Source organism: Perognathus longimembris, chromosome 3, assembly GCF_023159225.1.
Source record: "Perognathus longimembris pacificus isolate PPM17 chromosome 3, ASM2315922v1, whole genome shotgun sequence".
NCBI classification, from domain to species: Eukaryota; Metazoa; Chordata; class Mammalia; order Rodentia; family Heteromyidae; genus Perognathus; species Perognathus longimembris.
In genome coordinates, this window is record NC_063163.1 from 88262641 (window position 1) to 88285994 (window position 23354).

General features: G+C 54.4%; 1 protein-coding gene, 1 long non-coding RNA gene and 2 other non-coding genes across 4 annotated transcripts in view; 2 read left to right on the forward strand and 2 right to left on the reverse strand.

Annotated features, from left to right (window-relative positions):
- Positions 1–30: 30 nt before the first annotated feature.
- On the reverse strand, positions 31–102 carry Trnad-guc. The gene has a single exon. It is a non-coding gene; the product is annotated as a tRNA-Asp (tRNA).
- A 223-nt stretch (positions 103–325) lies between these two features.
- Trnaa-ugc lies at positions 326–397 on the forward strand. The gene has a single exon. It is a non-coding gene; the product is annotated as a tRNA-Ala (tRNA).
- A 1026-nt stretch (positions 398–1423) lies between these two features.
- Dhx37 (DEAH-box helicase 37) lies at positions 1424–22168 on the reverse strand. The gene is made up of 27 exons (XM_048343133.1): positions 21987–22168; positions 18938–19107; positions 17835–17947; positions 16589–16922; positions 16229–16377; positions 13553–13645; positions 13262–13358; positions 12293–12406; positions 11485–11586; positions 11247–11361; positions 10944–11039; positions 10467–10549; positions 9471–9618; positions 8909–8985; positions 8390–8622; positions 6801–6912; positions 6203–6309; positions 5935–6123; positions 4801–4925; positions 4592–4708; positions 4101–4273; positions 3277–3391; positions 3041–3178; positions 2812–2906; positions 2661–2734; positions 2306–2403; positions 1424–2220 (listed from the first exon to the last, which is right to left on the reverse strand). Exons 1-27 carry the CDS (start codon positions 22090–22092, stop codon positions 2135–2137), a joined length of 3459 nt encoding a protein of 1152 aa, XP_048199090.1. The 5' UTR covers positions 22093–22168; the 3' UTR covers positions 1424–2134.
- Positions 13611–23354, forward strand: part of LOC125349219 — a 28849-nt gene continuing 19105 nt past the window's right edge. The window contains exons 1-2 of the long non-coding RNA XR_007210483.1: positions 13611–13621; positions 16436–16439. This is a non-coding gene — a long non-coding RNA (uncharacterized LOC125349219). The remainder of the gene's footprint in view (positions 13622–16435; positions 16440–23354) is intronic.

A 23354-nucleotide genomic window follows, 5' to 3' on the forward strand; every position in this document is an offset into this window, starting at 1 on the left:
CTTCACGTGGTGCAAAATGAGATTCTGCACCTCCCCGTCGGGGAATCGAACCCCGGTCTCCCGCGTGACAGGCGGGGATACTCACCACTATACTAACGAGGACGGCTGCACGCGGGGCTGTCGCGCCACCCAGTGTGAGCACTGCGCCACGGGAACAACGACCTAGTCATCTGCCTTCCCCTGCGCCGCCCTCCCCTTCCTCGGTATCCCCCTTCGCTGCCCTCTTCTCTCTTCTCTCTTCTCTTGCCTCCCTTCTGCCTCCCAGAGCCGAAGGCCCCATTTCTGCTCCACCCATCAGACTTCCTGAGAGATGTCTATTCATCCTGGGGATGTAGCTCAGTGGTAGAGCGCATGCTTTGCATGTATGAGGCCCCGGGTTCGATCCCCGGCATCTCCAGTTGTTCTTTTTTTAAGTTTTCCCCATCTCTTACATAAGAGCCATGCCATGGCAAAGCCGGAGGGAACTGAAAGGAAGGAGCCAGAGGTCTGAGGCCTGTCAGATACCAGGACTGGCCCAGATAGGTCAGGAGAGGGGTGGCCTTACTACAAAGGCCCTCCCCACTGGAGGCACTTGAGGCTTCCTCCAGGGTTGCATTGGAGGTGGGCCAAACAGCTGGCAAGCTCTTGGCATTCAGGGGCCACCACACTTTGCCAGTCTGTGGGCTCTGCAGGTTCTATTTTAAAGTATTCTTAAAAGATTTCTCCGTGGGTACCAGTGGCTGGCATGCCTGCAGGCCTACCTGCTGATGGAGTCTGGGAGGACCAGGGTAGGAGGCCACTGGGCAAAATGTTGATAAGACCCTGTTGCTCCTGAGAGCAAGCAGTGCAGAGGCTGTGCCCCAGGGGAATGCTTGCATGCTTGATTTGCTGTGCTGTGCTAGGGCTGGGAGAAGCCAGGACCTGGCCCTCATGCCAGTGCTCCACCACTGAGCTGCACCCTGCCCTCCCAGGCTTCAATGCAGGGCAGGGAGCCCTGTCCACAAAGAGCAATCTGATTGTCCTACATGGAAGAGATCCTGACCTCCTGACCCTGTGACACAGGGGTCTGGGTTCTACCCTTTCTCCAGCACCACAAAAAGTTGTGTTCTTCTAAGTAAAAAGATCAGCCAGTGGGAGGTTGTCATTTCATTCACCTGAGAATGGCCCTGGCTTTGTTTGCTCAATGCATCAGGACCTGAGCTAGAGCTGTGTGGCTCACTCCGCCAGGAGGTGGACAGCCTGTGTCCGTCCAAGGATGAACCACATGGCGCAGCCCATGGCAGAGTAAGATTCAGCCACCAGAAAGAACAAGCTGCAAACACACACTACCTGAGTGAACCCTGCCTGGAAACATGATGCTAAGCGAACACACAGACACAGACATGAAGCGCCCTAGGTGCAGGGCAAGCACAGACCAGGCACACAGAGAGCCAAGGCTAGGACCAATGCCATAATTTTTTATTTTATTTGTGCCAGCACAGGGGCTTGAATTCAGGTCTCCACTTTTGCTCGGCATTTTTGCTTGGCATTTTGTGGTGATGCTCTACCACATAAGCCACACGTGTCTGGCACTTTGCTGGTTACAAGGGATGGAGTCTCTGAGGACTTTGGCTAGTTGGCCCGTCATCACAGACAGATGGAAACCTCTAAAACAAAGCAAAATAAATCCTTCTTCTTAGGTTGTTCCTGTCACATGTCAGGAATGTGTCCTGGATTTGTGGTCCAAGCTGTTCTTGCCTTGTTCCCTTCTACCTCAGCCTAAGAGGCAGAAGGGATGGAGGGACAGGGTTGTGGGACCCCCCCGGCCAGTGCCAGGTCTGCCATCTGTGGCATGGTCAAGGACAGCCAGGTCATCCCTGCCGCCCTGGGTGACAAGTGCCCAATCCTTGGTACATGGAAGTTCCCAGGAAGGACCCCTGAGGGTGGGGCAGAACTTGAGGGGTGCCTTCTGCTCTGGGCATCCCCACTGCTGGGGAAGGTCTGCCAGCACCCTGGCCCTGAGGTGACCTGCACTAGGTACAGGTAAGATGGGCTCCATTGTGAGCCCATGGCTGGCCCCTGTCATGGGGTCTTGTCATAAATAAGTATGCAAAGGCACGATGGGGACAGCTGGCTGGGGCGGGGTGGGGTGGTGTGGCGAGTCCTTGGCTGCAGGTCACCGGTCAGAGGTGGGGGGCCAGTCCTTCTCCACCCTGGCGTGCATGGCCTGTGGGAGCCACTCACAGTACTCGGCCAGTAGGTCTGCAGGCAAGAGAAAGATGGTGTCAGGGTGGCTGCGCCAGGCCCTCCTGCCACACCAGCCCTGGCTCCGGCCTTGCACACTCACACTTGGGGTTTCTCTTCCAAGCAGCTAGCAGGGCTCCCCGGCAGTCGGCTTTCTCGACCACGAGGGCTTTCAGCAGACTCTCAGTCCTGGGCTGCAGCCTGCGGGTGGATGGCAGTTGTGAACAGTCGGCCAGGCCCAGAGAAGGGGAGGTCTCTGCCAGCTAGCAGGAACCCCAGGGGGTACAGGCAAGCAGGTGAACTCCTGGCCACCCTGTCAGGCTGCCCCACACCCCTCCCATGTGGAGGACAGAGCCCATCTATAGCCCAGTGTCCACTCCAGCCACCAGACTGTGAGGAAGTCCCTGCTGGAGTCACCCTCTGCCACGGCTCCCGCCATCATGGCCTCTGGGCCATACCTGGCCCAGGTCTTCAGCATTGTGCTGGGGCTGGACAGCAGACAGCTCTTGTAGGAGGCCAGCTTGGGGAACACCTGAAGAGAGGGTATAAGACGGGTGAGCCCCATGCCTGCCTGAACACAGCCTCCAGACAGGCAGAGTGGGCACTTACCTGGCCTTCTAGCAGAAAACGGGCAAAGTGCTTGTAGCAGTCAAGTCCTTCTGGAAAATCAACCTGGACAGCGGGCAACGGCCAGCCGACTCGGTCTGGGGGTAGAGACAGTGAGCAGGGGTCCTTCCTGTCCCACTCTCCAGAGCCCCATCATGACCCCCTCCCACCAGAGGGACAAAGGCCAGCGGGTGACAGCCCTCAGACCCTGTTGAGACGCTGCCCGACTCACAGAACACACTGGCACGGTGGCACAGGACCCGGCCGGTCTCAGGACAGTAGGCAGGGGGCGGGTCCTCCAGGGGTGTGGAGAACTGGCAGTAGGAGGGCAGCAGGGCTGGGATCCACTGCATCTCCACAGTGGAGACGCCTAGGAATGGTGGAGAGGGTGAGGTTATTGCAGTCACCGGGCAGAGCCAGACCAGCTCAGTGGTGCCACTTGGTGTGGATGCCCGGCACTGCAGATACCTTTCATGTACATCTTCGTGGTCTCCACAATTTCCTGGTATACTACGAACTCCGGGAGTTCTCGGAAAAGCACGGAGCTGGGGTGGATGAAGACTGGGTCATCTAGGAGAGGGGTCTGGGGAGTGAGGGAGTTTGAGTCAGGGAGACCCTGAATACCATCGCCTAGTGGGTTAACTAGGAGGATTTTTTTTTTTGTTTTTTAATTAGTCCTGGGGCTTTTTACTCACCACTCTACCACTTGAGCCACAGTGCCACTAATTTTTTTTTTTCCATTGGCCTTGAACTAAAATTTTTTAACTATTTTTTTTTGGTACTGGGGATCAAACCTAGGATGCCACACTTGCCAGGCAAGCGCTTTACAACTGAGCTACATCCCAGCCCTGCAGGAATTTTTCTTTTTTTTTCTGGTGACTCATGCCTATAATCCCAGGTACTCAGGAAGCTGAGATCCGAGGATCCTAGTTCAAAGCCAGCCTGGGGAAGAAAGTCCATGAGATTCAGCTCCAATTAGCCACCAAAAAAACCAGAAGTGGAGTTCTGGCACAAGTAGTAGAGCCTTGATTCAAGAAGCTCAGGGACAGTGCTCAGGCCAGGAGTTCAGGCCCCAGTACTGCCAAAAAAAACCCCAAAAAACCAAAAAACCAAAAAAAAAAAAAAACCCACAATAAAACTACTGAACTGTGCTCTATTTGGCTCTGTTGGGGACTGAACTCAGGTCCTTGAGCTTAGCAGGAAGGTGCTCTGCTAGCTGGGCCACAGCTGTTAGCAGGCTAACTTTGAGATCTAACACTACAGCAGGTGAGCCAGCCGGCCCTGTGGCCCACCTTGTAGGCATTCCTCCACTTCTCATCCAGCAGCTCCTCACTCTGCACCCTGCGGGCCAGGTGGTCGCCCAGGCCGGCCGCCATGATCTGCCGCAGATAGGTCACTTGGCTCTCGGTGGGCGGCTCCATCTTGGGATCCACAAAGAGTCCAACCTCGGGGCACACGGCATTGACTGGGGGAGGACTGAGTGTGAGGGTCAGGGGTGGGCTCTGGGGACCGCTGTGCCCTGACTTCTGTGAGGCCTTGTGGTACTTGGGTCCCAGCCCCACGGAGCCAGAGGCCAGAGTCCATGTTCTCTGCTGGATCTGCACCACAGCGTGAGGAGGGGGGACCCAGGGATCCAGGGAGGGTTCCCACAGGGGGCACAACAGCCTTGTCCATCCCCTTTACAGCAGGGGATGTAGGGTCCAGGGGACAGCAGGTAGGAAGGCATCACCATGGGCTGATGGCAGGGAGAGTCCAGCTGTGCGTATGCCCTGCCACGACCTACCCGCGGTGGTCAGCTGACCGCGCAGGCGCCGGATCTCCAGCATGGCCTTGTAGCGCAGCCCATTGGCTTGGCAGAACTCGGGCGAGCAGCCAGCGTACTCACAGGCTCCCACTGCACCTGAAGGGCAAAGTGGGGTGTCCTCTCTTGCTGGCCTTACTCTGGCTCCCACAGGGCCACCTCCTTGCCTTGCCCCACCAACCGGCACCAACCTAGCAACACCATGAGGTCCCCAAGCTTCAGAGAGGCCCCCTGTCCAGCCCAGGCCCTTTTGATTTGGGCCACCCGGGCTCGCCGGCTCTTCAGGGTCACAAGCTCCTCATCGCTGGCAGCGGGTCTGTAAACATACACACACACACACACCATGGGGGGAGACAAGCTGCCCTCAGGGCCCCCAGGAGGACCGTGCTCACCCAGGAGTGAAAGGAGGATCCTGAGTGCCAGATACCCCACGCTGGGCAGTGCACCCCTTTAAGTGAAGGCAGAGAGCCAGGGCAGAGCACTCACTGTGCATCCCAGCACTGGGAAGGCTGAAGCCAAGGAGCGAGAGTTTGAAGACAGGCTAGCTCACATCGTGAGACTGTATCTCAACATCTAAATAAGGTACTGTCCCAAACTTGCAAAATTATCACCAAGCATCAAATGGCAGAGCTTGTGTCTAGTACACAAGGTCCCGTGTCTGACTCCCAGCAGTGGACAGAAGAAAGCAAAGGTGCTCATTTAAAAACTTGTCTAAAATAGCCATGTGGCTATTTACCTTCACAGCAGGGGGGGTGGCTCACACCTGTAATCCTAGCTACTCAGGTGGCTGAGATCTGAGGATCTCAGTTCAGTTAGCCTGGGCAGGAAAGTCCCTAAGAATCTCATCTCCAATTAACCACCAAAAAGGCAGAAGTGGAGCTGTGGCTTAAGTGGTAGAGTGCTAGCCTTGAGCAGTGACCAAGCCCTGAGTTCAAACCCTATGACTGACCAAAAAAAACCAAAAAAATTAAGAAAAAAAGTCTAAAATAATCAGCCAACCATTATACCCATTAGCTAGTTTTGCTAAATGCACAATAAACTTCACATTCTTAGTATTTGCTTCTTCAATGTGTCTGCTTTTCTTTCCTTTGGGGGTTAGGAAGGAACCCTGGGCCTACAGGTAGCTGGCTAGGCCAGTCTCCTACACTGAGCCACAGCAGCCCTGGCTACATCCAGAATCAGTAGCCCCAGAGCTCTTGCTCCACCCTTCAGATGTGGGAGATGGGGTTCACCATGGCTACCTGAGACCAGAGCACCAAAGGCTCAGGGCAGCCGCAGAGAACAACGCCACCCATGGGCCGAGGCTTGGCTCACATACCACATACCTGTCCAGCTCCTCAAATAGCTCCCGCACAGTCATGGCGGACACCAGTGCAATGGCGTAGGGCAAGCAGCCGTGCTGCCGGCTCAGCGCTAGCATCTTGGCATAGCGAGGGGCCACGGGGAAGGTGGCCATGGTCCGGCCCAGCGTGGTGATGGGGCAACTCAGCCTGGAGCTCTGCAGCTGCTTCATCCTGTGGACAGGCTCAGGTAGGCAGGTGCCAGGGAGGGGCCCAGAGGCAGGGGTCAGGCCTGCTATCCCCATCCCCCTACCTTGCTGCTTTTGGGGGAGCCTGCAGGGCTCCCAGAGCAATGAGCAGCTCCTCAGCGGCGATGAGGGCCTCCACAGAGGGAGGTGTGGGGAAAGGGAAGTTGATGACCTGGGAACAGGAGACACAGATGCTGAGGGTGGTGAGGATGTGGGCTGGCCTGGCTCTCAGCCCCCACCCCTCCTCTGAGCACCTGGATGCCCCCAAAGCAGCTAAGGTAACCCCAAAGTTGCTGTCCCTTCATTCAACGTATGTCCTGAGCACCTACTGTGTGCTCAGGGCAGATGTGGTGTCAGCGCCGTTACCACATGCTCCAGGAAGGGCCGAGAGCCACCATGATGATGACCGTGACAGCTGTCAGCAGTCACCGCACAGGTGGACACACACAGGCCATGAAACGGAGGAGCCTGAGGCCTGCCAGAGCAGGAGGTCTGCTGCCCTGGAACAAGTGGTACTGGTGGTGAACCTGTATCACCTTTGCCTGGCCCTGGCCAAAGCAGCCAATGTGGACAGCACCGTAGCACAAGAGCAGACAGAGCTCTGAGCCAGCTAGGAGGGGAGACGGGGGTGGGGGTGGGGGTGGGGGGTTGCTGGGCACTGACCTTCTCGATGTTGAGAGCTTTCATCTGCAGGATCAAGTCCTCCACTGGCCTGCGTGTGATTTCTGGGGGAGGAAACTGCTCAAAGTCCCCAAAGACAGCAGAGGAATACAGCCTGTGCAGACAGAAGCCAGGGCCAGTGGAGACTCAGCCCCTGCCCAGGGCCGTCAGTCACCCCCGCTGCTGTGGAGGTAATGCAGCCCGCCACATGGGGGCCCTCGGCAAATTCCAGCCACAGCCACTGTCCACCTCCTCCCTGGTGCATTTCCTGTGCTTTCTATCGCTTAACTTGAAGCCATGCTAAAAGAACATCAATAACAGAATTAAAAATAACTGCCGCTGGACAGTGGCTCAGGCCTGTAATTCTAGCTACTCAGGAAGCTGAGATCTGAGGACTGTGGTTCCAAACCAACTTGGACAGCAAAGTCCCTGAGATTCTTTTTTTTTTCAAATTTTTATTATCAAACTAATGTACAGAGAGGTTACAGTTTCATACGTTAGGCATTGGATACATTTCTTGTACTGCTTGTTACCTTGTCCCTCATACCCCCCTCCCTCCCCTGAGATTCTTATCTCTACCAAAAAATAGAGCTGTGGCTCAAGTGATGGAGCACCAGCCTTGAATTCAGGACTGGCTTGAATGGCAGTGGGACACACACATATACACACTTCCTTTCTCTCCTCCCACCCCCTCTCCAAACTTTACACAAACTGGGAGCAAATAATCATCTTCAAAGGATCTAATTCCAGATTATAGAAAGAAGACAGGGCAACAGCAGAGGGCGGCCTAAAGGAGACTTGTCTGGGAGGGTGGTTCCATGAAGACACAGGTGAACAGACACCCAAGTAAGAGCTGTGGGGGACATGGAACCCACAGTGAGCTGACGCCACAGATCACTGAGCAGCAAGTGCAAAGCACAGCTGGGAGGGAGTGGAGACACTAAATCCCTCAGGGAAACGGTACAGCCACTGTGAGGAAGTTGCCACTCCTTAGCCACCTACAGCCAGTGCCAGGGACTGACTCAGACAATTCACCCTTAGGGTGGCCAAAGCCACACCTGAAGCCCAGCACACACCTGCACAAATGCTGCCAACGAGCATCCTGGCACAGCTCACCACAGCCAGTACCAGCCACAACCTAAACCCAGTGGGCAACCAGCGGGGCCCTGCACACATGGTGAGGAAAAACTTGGACACATGGAATGGCACATGAGGAATGACGTGGACACACACATGACACAGAAGCAAGTGTGATCACAGAGCTCCGACGCCTCAAACTGCAATGGAACCTCATGCAGCCACATAGTACAACAAGCTCTGTTCCGGCAGCATTTCCAGAACTGTCCCAGTCACGGGGAGCCACTGTGCTACGCACAGGCCCCTTCTGGGGTTCACTGCTTCTGTGGTACAGAATGACAGCCCCCCACAACTGGACACATGGGAACAGTGCACCGATATCCTCTCAGTGGGTTGTCCACACAGAATTCCAGCAGGAAGAACTCAACGTGTGCACAAGCCACAGGAGCCAGGACAGATGAACACTACTACTCCCCAATCCTTGGCACTCACTATGGGGAGGACACACTGCCCACCTGTAGCAGTGGCCTGGTTCCGTACGGCCAGCCCGGCCTGCCCGCTGGTCAGCTGATGCCTGCGAGACCCAGGTGATGCGGAAGGACGACACGCCGGTGACACGATCATAGTAGCGTTTCTTGACCTTGCCACAGTCTACCACATACTTGATGCCTGGGATGGTGAGGGACGTCTCAGCCACATTGGTGGCCACGACACAGAGCCGAGTCCCCTCTGGGGGAGGCTTGAAGACCTGGGATGGGGGAGTAGGAAAGGAGGCACCTGAATCAGGTGAGAACTCTGGAGCCACGTGATGTTTCTGTGGGAAGACTTGCTGACCTGGCTTCTCCAGGCTTAATCTCCCAAGAACACAGGCAGGCAGGTTTTATATCTCCCAGGAAACCCCAATGTGCTCCCTAACATATGAGGAGACAGGTGCCGGATGGGGCTTGCCACTCTCGGTTGCATGGCTACTGCAAGGGCCCTGAGACATGGTGGACAAGCTGGCCGGTGTCTGCCTGCCCAATAGCATTCATTACCTGTGCCTGCTTCTCGGGGGCCAGCAGCGAGTAGAGTGGGAGCACATGGAGGGGCAGGGAGGCATCCGGCTGCTCACCTGCAGGGACATTTGCTATCACCAGCTGGGACAAACCCCAGGGGCAGGAGCCAGCTGCTGGCTGCCTGCCACCTCCCACCCCATAGCCATCCCAGCCCTGGGCTGGCATTCCACATTCAAGACAGCTGTGCAGGCAGATGAGGCTGGTAAACTCCTGAAGGCTGTCCTGTCGGGTCCCAGGCCTCTCTACATACCCAAGACCCTACAAATAGTCCTCTCCGCAAAGGGGAGCCCAAGGGTGGCAGCCCCAGGTCACCCACACAAGCATCAGGGCCTCCAGCTGCCAATGGCTTAGGAAAGGCCATTTGAGGCAGCCAGGCGGCTGCCCAGCCAGTCTCACAAGCCAGGGTGCCCTGGGTCCCACCACAGGGTAGGGCTCAGGCTCTGCAGTTGCCACAACCTAGGACAGGCACTGGGGCCCAAGCACATAGCCGCTGAAGAACAAAGCCCAAGGAACTCAGCCAGGGTGCCCCACCAAGCTGCACCTCCATCAGCCCCATCATCATCCCCCAAGTCCAAGTCAAGGTCAGAGCCCAGGGCCGCCTCCTCGTCATCCATCTCCGCCTCCCGGTCCTCATCGCCTTCTCCCACCGGCAGCACCGAGTAACTGTCCAGGTTGATCTGGGGCAGCGCCTGTGCCAACAGGAAATCCACACCATGGGCTGTGGTGACACTGGTGTAACCACGCTGTGCAGAGATCCAACCTTCCATGGAGAGGCCACCCCCACCCCCACGCCCCCCACAGGGAATCAGTCTTCTGTCTCAGCTTCTCACCTAATGCTGGGGAGCCATGGGGCTCATCTCCCAGGGCTGTGGGAAGAGTGGCTGTCTGGGCACTGCAGGGGCCTCAGGAGGGCAGTAGCCACCAGGGGAGACCCACTGGCCATAGCACCCATGCCAGCACGGCACCACAGAGCAGCCCCTCCCAGCACCCAGGTTTGGCAATGGATGCCCCACTTCCTGAGGTCGGTGTGCTCCCCAGCACCCTCACAGGACCTCCTCAGGACTTCTGGAAGGTTCATTAAATCATGCTGCCTATCACCCCCGCCCCCTCAATCTCACAGGCTCCAAAGTTGTGCAGTCCCACAGAAGTCTGTGCCACAGGGAAGGGAAAGTGGGGAACCTTCTAGAATAGTGCATTCTAACACTTCAGCCCTATGTGGCTGCTGGGCCCTTGAGAAGGGTCTTGGCCACAAATCTACCTAAAGAGCCACTGTTCCAGGTGCTGGGAATGTGGCTTAGTGGTAGAGTGCTTGCTTAGTATGTATGAAGTCCTGGGTTCGAGTCCACAATACCACATAAACAGAAAAGGCCAGATTGACACTGTGGCTCAAGAGGTAGAGTGCTAGGCTTGAGCAAAAGAAGCTCAGGCCTCGAGTTCAAGCCCCAGGACTGGCAAAAAAAAAAACAAAAAACAAAACAAACAAACAAACAAGAGCCACTGGTTCAAGCTGCATGGGTCCCAGTGTCCTTCCACATACCGCTGCCTGGGCCTTCTTGGCCCGTGCCCGAGACTTCTTAAACCTCCGAACCTCTTCTGTGGAGTCTTTCTCATCCTCCTTTTCTGAAAAGATGAAAAGGTGAGCAGACAAGCCCCAAGTTCAAGTCCCATAAATGACCAAAAAGAAAAAGAAAAGCCAGATGCCGGTGGCTCATGCCTGTAAGTGGTGCTGTGACGCAAAGTGGTAGAGCTCTAGCCTTGAGTAAAACAGCTCAGGGACAGCACCCAGGCCCCATGTTCAAGCCCCATGACCAATGAAAAATAAACATAAAAAATGAAAATGAAAAGGTGAGTGGGGTGGAAGAAGACACGTGTGGCCTGGCAGGCATCTGGCTCCACTGCCCAGCGCAAAGTCACCATGCTTTATCTGTTTATGGGTAGGGTTGGAAGGCACAAAACTCTCAGAGGGAGACTGAGACAGACAGGAATGGTACAGGTAGCTTGGAGGTTTGCTTACCTTGTGGCCTGCCCCTGCGGGCTGGGAAGGCCTTTCGGAGCCGGCGGCACAGTGCGTGCACCTCGGCCTGCCCGGTCAGGAACACCAGGATGCCACCTGCGGAAGAGAAGCTAGCTGCCAAGTCGGCTGGTTTGCAGCAAGTGTCTGCCAGGCCCTGCTGAGAGGCCAGGCCTAGGGGACAACCAGGAGGCAGGACAGTCACAAGGCACCAGGGGAGTAGGTACCCAGGACCAGTGGGGGCAGAGAACCCAAGGGCTGCAGCCATCCCAAAGCCAGGTCCTCATGCTGGGGGTTGGGCCATACCTGCTGGCAGCATGCGGTGGATCTTGCAGGTCTTCCGGAAACACTCGCCGGCGTAGTCCTCCAGCGGTGTCCGCTTGTTGAAGTGCACGGTCACCGGGAACTGCCTGGCTTCCACCTGCAGGGAGCATGCACTGCAGCCAGCACTGCCTCACCCTTGGTGTCCCTGACCTTGTCGGCTGGGGGGGGGGGGGAAAGGGGGCAGGGGAACACCAAGCTGGGGTCCCTGGGGAGGCCTCACCTTGATGACAGGTGGTGGCTGGGGGAAGAGCCGTGAGTTCTGGGTGAAGTCCTCCACCCGCAGGGTGGCCGACATAATGAGCAGCTTCAGTGGCATGTGCCTCTGCGGAGGGCAGGCTGTGAGCCACATGTGGCCTCGAGCCTGCGACCCAGACTCCTCCAGGGAAGCAGTGCTGGGACCTCCGAGTTCCAGGAAGCAGCAGGTGTGGAATGCTGTGTGCCCCGCAGCGAGGCTTGCACATGCATGTGCGTACAGAAGGGCTGGAATGCGGGATGCAGGTCCGCAGCCTTGCCGAATGTGCTGGTCCTGGGCTTTGGCAAGAAGCCCAACTCTGGGGTCCCTCAGGGAGGGGCTCCCCGGCTCCAGCCCCTCAGCAGCTGAGCTCTGCTCCCCATCTCTTGCACTTGTAAACCACAGGTCCCAATGCTTAAAGAGGCTCAGGCAACCTCTGGCTAATGAAAGCCAAGTTGGTGGCCATGTGACCTTGCTGCCCTTCCTACCCACTCTGCCTCCTGGCTATTCCCCGACACTCCTGGCACCAGCCAACCCACTGGGATAGAGCACTTCCTACCTCAGAGGACGTGGCATTAGGAGAAATGATAGGTGCCGCGGTGATAGCTACATCTGCGCTGTGGTGCCTGGCATGGCTGAGGGGAGGTGCAATGGACCCTCCCAGCCATGGTGGAAATAAGTGGCTGGCACAGAGCTGCCCATGACCCAGCATGAATCACAGAAGCCAGGCCCACCAGCTGACAAGTGGCGTCCCCTAAGGCAAAGGCCAGGGCCCTGGTATCCGGCGCCCTGCTACCTTGGCGCGCAGCTTCACGATGCGAGAAAGGAGCCCGATGAGGATGTCCGTGTAGACACTGCGCTCATGGGCCTCGTCCACGATCAGCACCCGGTACTGCTTCAGCAGGAAGTCCTGGGAGGCAGGGGACAGAGGTCACACCCAGAGGTCAGGGACCCACGGGGGCCCTTGGCTTGCGGGAGGGGCTCTGTACACTCTGAGAGTGTACTCTCAGGCAGTCACTTTGCCCAGGCCTCAGTTTCTTCTCAATAGGTCCCCTGTCCCAGGGCCCCAGGGTTCTGGGGAGGTCTGAGGTCTGCCTGGCAGAGCTGTGGGGCGGGCACGCAGGAGATGGAAGTGAGATGGGCTGCACAGAAGAATGTTCCCATGGCCATGGGGTCAGCGACTGGAGTCACCCGAGCCCATGGCAGAGGCTCTCCACGAGGGTCTGAGTGCTTTTGAGGACACTAAGTCACCCCTTGAGACCAACTGATCAAGTCCTAGGTCATTCCAATCCTTTCAGGAGCCTCCAGAGGCAGCAGGCATGAGCTGCACTGCTGGTCACAGGCTTTGGAAGAAGAACATAGCTCGAGGGCCAAGGGCAGTGGGGTCTTGTGCACCTGTTTGCAGCATGCCTGGGAGACCGGGTGACAGCCAGCCTCAGGCAGCGCCCAGCACAGCAGAACACACTCTGTATGGACAGCATAAACTAGCTAAGACAAAACCACACCTCCACATTCCAGGCCTCCTCCTGGGTACCAGGCACAGTGAAGTGGCTCTAGGGCACTGCTCAGTTTCAGCTTCAAAGTGAGTCTATGAGGAAGCTGTCAGTGCACTGAGGATCAGAGAAGTCAAGGAACTGGCCAGAGGTCACACAGCCACAGACACAATGTGGTATTTTGCCAAAATATGGCTCACTGACTAAGGCAGGGTGATGCCCTGACCTGGCCCTCACCCCCAAGTCCTCGCTGTAGGAGAGCTGGAACCAACCTTCTGGATTTCTTTGAGCAACACCCCATCTGTCATGAACTTGATCCTGGTGTCTTCGGTCACATTTCCTTCATACCGGATTTGGTAGGAGACGACCCTACAGGGACAGACCCCAGAGCTGCAGTCACGTGGTGCTGAGGATGCGGTGCTGGAGGAGGCCCAGCAGCCATGCGGAGCCAGGGCTCCAACTCAGCCACCCAAGCCCTGCCATACAGCTGGGCCGGAACAGCCACGGGGCTCCTCCCACAGACATGCAGCCACCCGTGCTGCACCGAGACTGGCCTCACTCACCGCGGTGACAGATTCATCTCCTTGGCCACTCGCTGAGACATGGCCATGGCGGCCACCCGGCGGGGCTCCGTGACGCCGATGATGCTGTGGTCGCTGGGAGGGAGGGAACATCAGTGGGGGCCCCACCTGTTTCTCCGCAGCCACCATGGCTCCACTCGAGCCACACAGAGACAGGCGGGGAGGAAATGACTCGTGGTCCACCCCGGAGCCGCACGGCCAGCACTGGGGCAGCTATGGGTGGGGCAGCTATGGGTGGGCCAGGGGACAATTCCTAGCTTGGTGTGTAGAGGTGCCAGGGACCTGAACCACACTGTGGGAGAAGAGGCCCCGTCCCAGTCCTGGGAAAGGCCAGGGAGGAGACCTTGCCTCCATCCCAGTGATGACCTGTGAATTTTGAACCACGCCAACATTCATTCAGGAAGTTTTATGATGCTTACATTTAAAAAAGGTATTTTTCTGGGTGACAGTGGCTCATGCCTATACTCTTGATCTTCTCAAGTAGCTAAGATCAGCTGGATGCAATGGCTCATGTCTGTAATCCTAGCTACTCAGGAGGCTGAGGTCTGAGGATCAGGGTTCAAAGCCAGCCTGGACAAGAAAGACCCTGAGACTCTTATCTCCAACTAACCACCAGAAAACCAGAACTAGAGCTGTGGCTCAAAGTGGTAGGGTGTTAGCCTTGGGCTGAAGAGCCCAGGGACAGAGCCCAAGCCCAGAGTTCAAATCCCATGACAGGGAAAAAGAAAAGAAGAAGAAGAAGAAGAAGAAGAAGAAGAAGAAGAAGAAGAAGAAGAAGAAGAAGAGGAAGAAGAAGAAGGAGGAGGAGGAGGAGGAGGAGGGCTGGGGATGTGGCTTAGTGGTAGAGTGCTTGCCTAGAATGCATGAAGCCCTGGGTTCAATTCCTCAGCACCACAAACAGAAGAAGCCAGAAGTGGCACTGTGGCTCAAGTGGTAGGGTGCTAACCTTGAGTGAAGCTCACAGACAGTGCCCAGGCCCTGAGTTCAAGCCCCAGGACTGGCAAAAAAGAAAAAAAAAGAGGCTAAGATCTGAGGATCAAGGGTATAGACTTAATCTCCAATTAACCAGCAAAAGGCCAGTGTGGAGGTGTGTGGCCCAGAGGTAGATTGCCAATCTTTTTTTTTTTTTTTTTCCAGTCCTGGGGCTTGAACCCAGGGCCTGAGCACTGTCCCTGGCTTCATTTTTGCTCAAGGCTAGCACTCTGCCAACTTGAGCCACAGTGCCCACTTCTGGCTTTTTCTGTGTATGTGGTACTGAGGAATCAAACCCAGGGCCTCATGTATATGAGGCAAGCACTCTTGCCATTAGGCCATATTCCCAGCCCCGACTGCCAGTCTTGAACACAAAAACTAAGCAAGAATGCAAGGCCCAGAGTTCAAGTCCTAGAATATTGTATACAAAAAATAGAGAACAGGGGGCTGGGAATATGGCCTAGTGGCAAGAGTGCTTGCCTCGTATACATGAGGCCCTGAGTTTGATTCCTCAGCACCACATATACAGAAAATGGCCAGAAGTGGCACTGTGGCTCAAGTGGCAGAGTGCTAGCCTTGAGCAAAAAAGAAGCCAGGGACAGTGCTCAGGCCGAGTTCACGGCCTAGGACTGGCCAAAAAAAAAAAAAAAATAGAGAACAGGGGTAGGAAGGTGGCTTAGTGGTAGAGTGCTTGCCTAGCATGCATGAAGCCCTGGGTTCGAGTCCTCAGTACCACATAAACACCAGCAAGCGGCATTGTGGTTCAAGTGGTAGAGTGCTAGCCTTGAGCAAAAGACACTCAGGGACTGTGCCCAGGCCCTGAGTCCAAGCCCTAGGACTGGCAAAAAACAAAAACAAAAAAATACAAAACAATTAAAAAAAAACAACAACAAAAAACCACAGGGTGGTTCTGTGAGAAGTGCTGGCATGAGGAGCATGTGGCTACCACGTGCCGGCATGGCCTCTTGTGGCACTGAGGACCTGTGTCAGGTCCCCTCAACCACAGCAAGTGCAGTGCATAGACTGCGATCCATAGCCCAACTCATGCCATCCCAGGGCTGGCTGCATCAATCCACCGGCTTCCCCTAGGACACACATGGCCTCCCCACCCCACCCCACCCATGGCCACCCAGGAGCCTCTGGTGGCCCAAGCCCACAGATTTCCTTTGGGCAGCCTCAGTCCAGCTAGTACATGGTTAGCAGATAGCCTGGTCCTGAGGCTGAGCCTCCTTCAGGCCTTTAAGGGGGAGTGGCCGATGGCCTGCTCGGGCAGAGGGGACTGGAGTGGCTCTGTGTTGCAGCCCCTCACGTCCCTGTGCACCACCCCATAGGCCCCATGAGGCTATACTGGGTGTGCATCGTGTGCTATGTTGGATTGTCAAATGCCCTTGTGTGCCGGGCCTGTGTCCTCGGGGATCCGGGAAGCTCTGGGGCAGCCATGAGCAAGTCTATAAGCCAGAGCGCGGGGCTACAGTGCTGGATGTCAGGAGAGATCTCAGTGCCCAACAGGGATGCTGGCTGCCCAGTAGCCAGGGCTGGGACTACTTGGGCTTCCCCTGGCCCTGTGCTGCTCTGAAGCACCCATATTGGGGCCAAGTAACCTCAGGTTTGTGAGGATCAAATCTAGAGCTCAGCATGATCTGAAGGGAGCTGAGGCAGACTCGGGCCCTCTGTGCCCAGCCCTACCTGCTGTAGCCAGCTTCGTAGAGGAACTGAGGCACCTGCGTTGTCTTCCCGCTGCCTGTCTCCCCACACACGATGACCACCGGGTGCTCAGCTACCGCCTCCATGATGGCTTGTTCCTCTGAGAGGATGGGCAGCTTCAGCCGCTCCTCCTGTGGGGGTGGGGACAGGGACCACTGTGTGAAATGGCGTCAGGTGACAGGTCTGGAGGGCTGTGGAAAGTGCGGAGAGCCCAGGCTCCTCGGAGTCTGTGGTCAGTTTACCCTCCACCCCCCTGCCCAGGGAAAGACACTGATAGTTGACCCAAGGTCAGGAGGGGGGGCCCCTCTGCATGCTCACCCACCCACCTACAGAACAACAAACCTGCATTTCTGGGGTGCGGTTCACCGGCACAAACACTGCAGGCTTGGCACGGGGCCGCGGCCGGGCGGCGGCAGGTGTTGAGGTCCTGTCTGGAGTGGGCTGGCTGCTGGGTACTGGGCTCTCATCTCCAGCTTCAGGCAGAGCTGGCGGCAAGTGAGCTGTGACTGACCCTTCACTAGTCCCTGGCTGGAGGGGAGCAGGGGCCTCAGGCTCAGAGTCCTCTGAGGACTCCTCCTCCTCCTCCTCCTCTGAGGATGGCTGGCGGCGGCGCTTGCGGTGGGCACCGCTCAGGCTGCTAATGCCCTGGCCCTGGGCTGCCGGCTCCGTGGGCTTCCTGCGAGAGGGAGGACCAGGTAAGCACAGCCCTCCTGCTGAATGCATCATTGCTCTTGTCTACTGAAGACACTGACTACAGGGCCCGGGCCCCTGCCTTTCCCACACTGATCTGTCCCACACTCATTTGCCTCAGATTTGTATTTGATGACTTTACTCCTCCTAAGTGCTTCCAAGGGAAGGGAACTGGCTTGTGCCTTGCCTGGCCCCAGGGTCTGGAGTTGGGACAGTCTGAACTCAGTCTTTGAAAGCTCCAAGAACAGAGCAGGCTGAGGGTGAGATACAGTGGAAGGACAGGCCGGGTATAGGGTGGGTTGTTCTCTGCAACGCCAACCCAAGGTAGCACCAACCCCAGGTAGCACCACTGTCCAACCATCAGGATCAGGCAGTAAACTGTCTCCTTGTCGGTACTGGGATAGGAACTATACTCACTGGTTTGCTCACAATTAGAACTCTACCATTTGAGACATGTCTCCAGGTTTGGCTTTTGGTTGTTTTTTTTTTTTTTTTTTTTGCCAGTCCTGGGCCTTGAACTCAGGGCCTGAGCACCATCCCTGGCTTCTTCCTGCTCAAGGCTAGCACTCTGCCACCTGAGCCACAGCGCCCCTTCTGGCCATTTTCCATATATGTGGTGCTGGAGAATCGAACCGAGAGCTTCATGTGTAGGAGGCAAGCACTCTTGCCACTAGGCCATATTCCCAGCCCCATGGTTGGTTTTTTTAGAGACGAACTTTTCTGCCCAGGCTGACTTCAATTTGTAATCCTCTAGGCCTCAGCCTCCTGAGAGGCTAGGATTACAGGTGTGAGCCACTGAATTTGGCTTCTTCTCCCTTCTCCAGGAGGCCCCCCAACCCGCAAGCCCTCCTAGGCATTGGCAGACGGAAGGGGATCCAAACAGAGGAGGGCAGCTCACTGTTTTGTGTGGTACATGCGGTCCCCTGTGCCCAGCTTGGACGTGGTGTAGAAGAGCCTCATCTCCGCCTCTGACACCTGGACCTCGCTCAGTTTCTGCAGCATCTCTGCTCGCTGGGAATGGGCATGCGGGCATCAGGGTAACGAAGGAGGGAAGGAAGGCTGACAGAATCTGGCATCCTAACGTGGCACCATGCATGTGCCTGGTTGGCACTTGCAGGCTTGGGAGGTTTTCCTCCTCCTTCGTCCCGGCTATTGGATGAAGTTCTTGGCAGCAATGTCATAACCAAGGCCTGTCAGTGGCCCAGGCACCCACCAGCCAGGGACTGGAGCGTGTCCTGTGGGAAATGTAGCACAACCTGCTGTGCTAGAGGGGTGGCAATGGGCCTGTGCTGAGGATGAGGGCCCAGGCGGCCCATCCACCCTTAGGTGAAGAAAAGCACAACTGGATGCTATCAATCCACTGCTCTCCACAAGCTTGGAGACAATCAATGGAGAACCAGCAATGGGCTTTGCCTTGTGAGGCCCACAGGGTGGCCACTGGCCACAGGTAGCCATTTCCATTTTAATCAGCCAAAAACTTCAAATGACAAATTTAATTCCTCACCCACAATCACAACAGTTCAAGGACTCAAGTGCCAACTGTGGCTAGGAGCTAATGTACCAGACTATGCAGACAGATCATTTCCCACGTTCCAGGACATTCTTTTATTTTGGTTGGTCTTGGGGCTTGAGCTCAGGGCCTAGGCTGTCCCTGGGCTCTTTTGCTCAAGACTACCACTCTATCACTTTGAACCACAGCACCACTTCTGGTTTTCTGCTGGTTAACTAGAGATAAGAGTCTCAAGGACTTTTCTGTCAGGCTGACTCTGAATCAGGATCTTCAGGTACCAGCCTCCAGAGGAGCTAGGATTATACCTGTGATCCTCAGAAATCAGCCTCCTGAGTAGCTAGGATTACACGTGTGAGCCACCAGCACCCAGCTTCTAGTTCCAGAACATTCTGAGAGTCTTGCTGTTGAGACCATGCCTGGAACACAGCTCCCTCCACCCCCTAGCCTCTTGCTCTGGAGAGCCACATACAGCACGCCATAGCCCGTCGTACCTGGCTCTTCTTCTCCTTCTGCTCTAAGACCCTCTGCAGCGCCTTTTTCTCCTTCTTGGTCAGAGGTTTCTTCTCCTTCTTGGACGGGGGCGGCGCCCTGGTCTTTTTTTTCCTTCTCCCAGGCAGGACAAGTGCGTTGCTTGCATCTACTCCTTTCAAGGTGTCTTTGTCTGAAAAGACAAGCCTGCTTCACCACAGCTCAGAAGCCAGCAAGGGTGGCTGCTATTCATGTCAGGTCTGACACCTGCTTCCTGTGCCTACTCTTGTTCAGTTCCTTGTGAGTGCTATTCCTGCCCTACAGCAAGTGCTAGGGTCTCTTCTCCTATATTCCTACAAGGCCAGTGTCCCATTCTGTACTATCTGCTCAGTTGTAGGTTCTTTTTATGATAAAACAGCAGGAAAGACTTGACCCTAAGAAGGGAACAATTTGAACAAAGCAGGCTACCTCATCTGCCCCATTCTATAGTTCCCAGACCATTTTATATTCTCCCAATTAATGGGACACCTGTAATGAACACATATGCATATGATATTTCAAAAGTTTCTGAATTTGAATCAGACCTGAAACTCTGTAACTACTGCAGGACAGAGTAGGAGAGTCACTAGAACTTACAGGCACAGGCAGGAACTTCCTGAACAGAGCTCCAGGGGCACAACACACTGGAGAGAGACTTGACATATGGGCTTACATTAAAATTAAAAGTTTCTGCAGAGATAAAGACCTAGCTACTAAACTAGAAAGACAGCAAGCCAATTGGGAAAAGGTATTTACCAGAAATGCAACAGACAAGACCTAATATTCATCATATGCAGGGAGCTCAAGAGACTAATCCTTTCCATATCTAATAAACCAATCACTAAATGAGCAAGGGAGCTAAAGAGAGACTTCTCAGAAGAAATAAAAATGGCAAAGGAACACATGAGGAAATGCTCACCATCCCTGGCCCTAAAGGAAATGCAAATAAAAACAATCCTGAGATACCAAGGTACTCCAGTCAGAATGATCTGTATTCTGAATTCAGGCAACAACAAATGCTGGTGGGGATGTGGTGAAAGAGGCACTGTGGGTGGGAATGTAAACTAGGACAACCACTCTGGAAAGCAGTCCGGAGGTTCCTCAAAAAAACTAAACATAGACATACCCTATGACCCAGCCATATCACTCCTATGCATCTATCTTGAGCAACAAGAACCAGGATAAGACAAGGACACCTGCACCTCCATGTTCATTGCTGCACTGTTCACAACAACCAAGATTTGGAAACAACCCAGATGCCCCACTACAGATGAGTGGATTCAAAAAATGTGGTACCTATATACAATGGAATTTTACAAGCCATTTGAAAGGATAAAATGACATTTGCAGGGAAATGAATGGAACTAGAGAAAATCATGTTGAGTGAGATAAGCCAAGAACAGAGAGATTAGATTTAAAACATAACAAGATATAACAAAGTAAACAGGACTCAGGGTACCAATATACAATGAGACCCAAGGAGGACAGTCTTGGGAGAAAAGCACCAAACAGTAAGATCCAAGCACTTCTCTACATGTACATAAAATCATTTATAAACTGAAAAGAACCCCAAAGATAAGGAATCAAAGGACCCCTTCTAAAATAGTCTTATTATTTTTAGATGACTCTATCTTCTTTACCTCATATAAGGTGTATAGATGTGCACATCTGAGGGAAGCTGGGAGGAGGGCATAGAATGAGGAAAGTGGGTGAAAAAAATACAGCAGAGGGGCCCATCAGCTACATTGGATACTGATGAAGGTGAACTAAGCAACTCAAGGGCAGTGATGGGCAGGAGGGAATGAGAGAGAAAGAGGGAACAGATGATACAATGAACATATCACCTGATCTGGAAGAAATAGCTTTATTGCTAGCGTTCATAGAGTACATAAGCTTTGTAGATTAGAATGATGATTTTCATCATTGTGAAGGTTAAAATGTGTACTGTGAAATATAGGTAGTTACTTAACCTCAAAGTAAAAAAAAAAAGTTTTTAAAAAGTTTCTGAGGTTGGGGTTCTGGTGGCTCACTGAGACTATAATCCTAGCTACTAGATCTAGCAGATAGATGTTCCAAGCCAACCTGGGCAGGAGAATCCTTGGGATTCCATTTCCAACTAACCAGCTAAAAGCCAGGCTGGAGGCATAGCTCAAGAGTTAGCCCTCATCCATGAGCAAGAAAGCCAAGCAAGCTCAAGCCCTAAGTAAAAATGCCAGTAATAGCTGGACACTGGTGGCACAAGCCTGTAATTCTAGCTACTGAGAAGGCTGAGATGTTTGAATGGACATTCAAGGCAGGAAAGTGAAACTCTTATTTCCAATTTAGCCACCAAAAAGTTGGAAGTGGAGCTGTGGCTCAAGTGGTAGAGTATCATCTTTTAACAACAACAACAAACCTAAGGAACAGAAGACAGTTCCTGAGATCAAGCCTCAGTACTTCTAGATTTCTGCTGGTTAATTGGAGATGTGGCATGCATTTTCCTGCCTGGGCGGGCTTTGGACCTGATCGTCAGAGCTCAGCCTTCTGATTAGCTAGGAGTACCGGCATGAGCCACTTGTGCCAGGCTGGCCTCGACTTGCCCAATGCCTAATTCTACCTGGCCCCGCGGGCTTACACTGCAAGAAAGATCCCGAAGCACATCTTTGCCGGTATCATCCTTGTAATACCAAGGCAAAAGTGAGATGCAGTCTCTTTTTCGGCTCCGTGTACCTATCTAGAATCGGGTCCCGCCCACGGCAGACACGCCCACCAACACGCCCGGCCCGCGCTGACAGGACCGGGCTGAGGACTCCACGTCGAGGGCTGGCTGACAAGGTTACAACCCACGTCGTGGGGGTGGGTGGAACCGCCTCGTTTTCCGGCTGAACTCCTGTGCTATCATCGGAAAGCCAGAGCCTTGTGCCTACTCATTCTTCTGGAAGTGGGGCGGTCACCGCACCTCCTGGACCTCCCCGCGGAGGAACAGGTCCCGGCCCCACGGGCCGCCCCAGACCCCCACCCCCCAGTCGAAGCGCGGACCCGTGCGTGCCTTACCCTCCAGCTCCAGCCGCACGGGGGGCGGCTCGGGGGCGCCCTTGGCGGGCCGCGGCTCCGCCTGCAAGCGCCCCTTGACGTTGTAGCGCCGGCGCAGCTTGCCCATGGCGCCTTCAAACCGTGCGCGGCTCCCGCCACAGGCCCCTCGGCGGGTTCGGGCCCAGCCCACGTGGGTACCCAGACCCGGGTCAGCCCGCGAGACTTCCGGGATCCGCTCTCGCGAGAACTTGCTGTCCTAACGGAGCCACCGGGGGCGGGGCTTGAGGAGAGACCCGGAGAGGGGAGTGGTCTATTTAAATAGCGAGGGCGGGACTCGGAGCGCTCGTCGGATAGTAAAAAAAAACCATAAAGTATTTCCATCGCAGACAAAAGAAAGCATTTATTAGCTTAAAGCTCTCATTACCGCGTCAGGTCGTCTGAGGTGCACTCGGAAATAATGCATTTCCGAGTCTGTAATTATCTTGCAGCTAGAACAGATTGCACCACGTTTTTCTTTTCTGTTGAAAGTATGATTGCCTTTAGGTGAACACTTAAATTATATCACAAAGAGATGAAGTTAAATTCTATCACGAAAGTTTAGAATTTTAGAAACGGCAACGATATTTTATAAATTTCCTCCCACAGCCAAAAACCCCCCCAAAACACCTATGAGGAGGGTGAGGGAGAGGAGAAAAGGCATAGAGGATAGTTAATGGTACAGGGGTGCAATTGGAATAATCTTTCATGTTCTATAGCCCAGTAGGGTAGCAAGAGCTATGCTTGTATTTCAAAATAACTAGTACAGTTCCATGCTGGTGGCTCACATCTGTAATCCCTGCTTCTCAAGAGGCTCAGATTTGAGGACTGAGCAAGGCCTCAGGTCTGATCCCCAGTGCTGCAAAAAATAAGTAAGATAAAATAGATAAAATATGCAAGGGAAAAAAGAAGCAAACAATGAAAAAGAGCCAACGGTTTTGATTTTGGGCACAGGCCATTTTGATTTGAATATGTAAGGGTGATGAAACTTACTTTCTACCTTCTGAAGTTTGGATAAGTTATTCAATTTATAAAATAGAGGGACCTAGGAGATAACAGGATTAAAAATAGCTCTAATTTGGTGCCCGCACACAGCAGAGCACAAAAGATGAACAAGGATTAAAGTCAAGTTTTCATCATGGCTAAATCCAGGATCCTGGAGGAAGAATCTGGGAAACAAAGGTTTTTGGTGAAGATCAGTTGTTCCTGGGTGGCAAAGGATAGAATAGGAACTGGCTTGTGGCAGAGAGGATAAACCAGAGTTCCTTCCAGATGCAGAGGTCAGAGGAAGCCCTGCTCTCCCCCTGTGGTTGCAGTAATCAGCCAATCAGAACTGCATACTTGGGGTGCTGT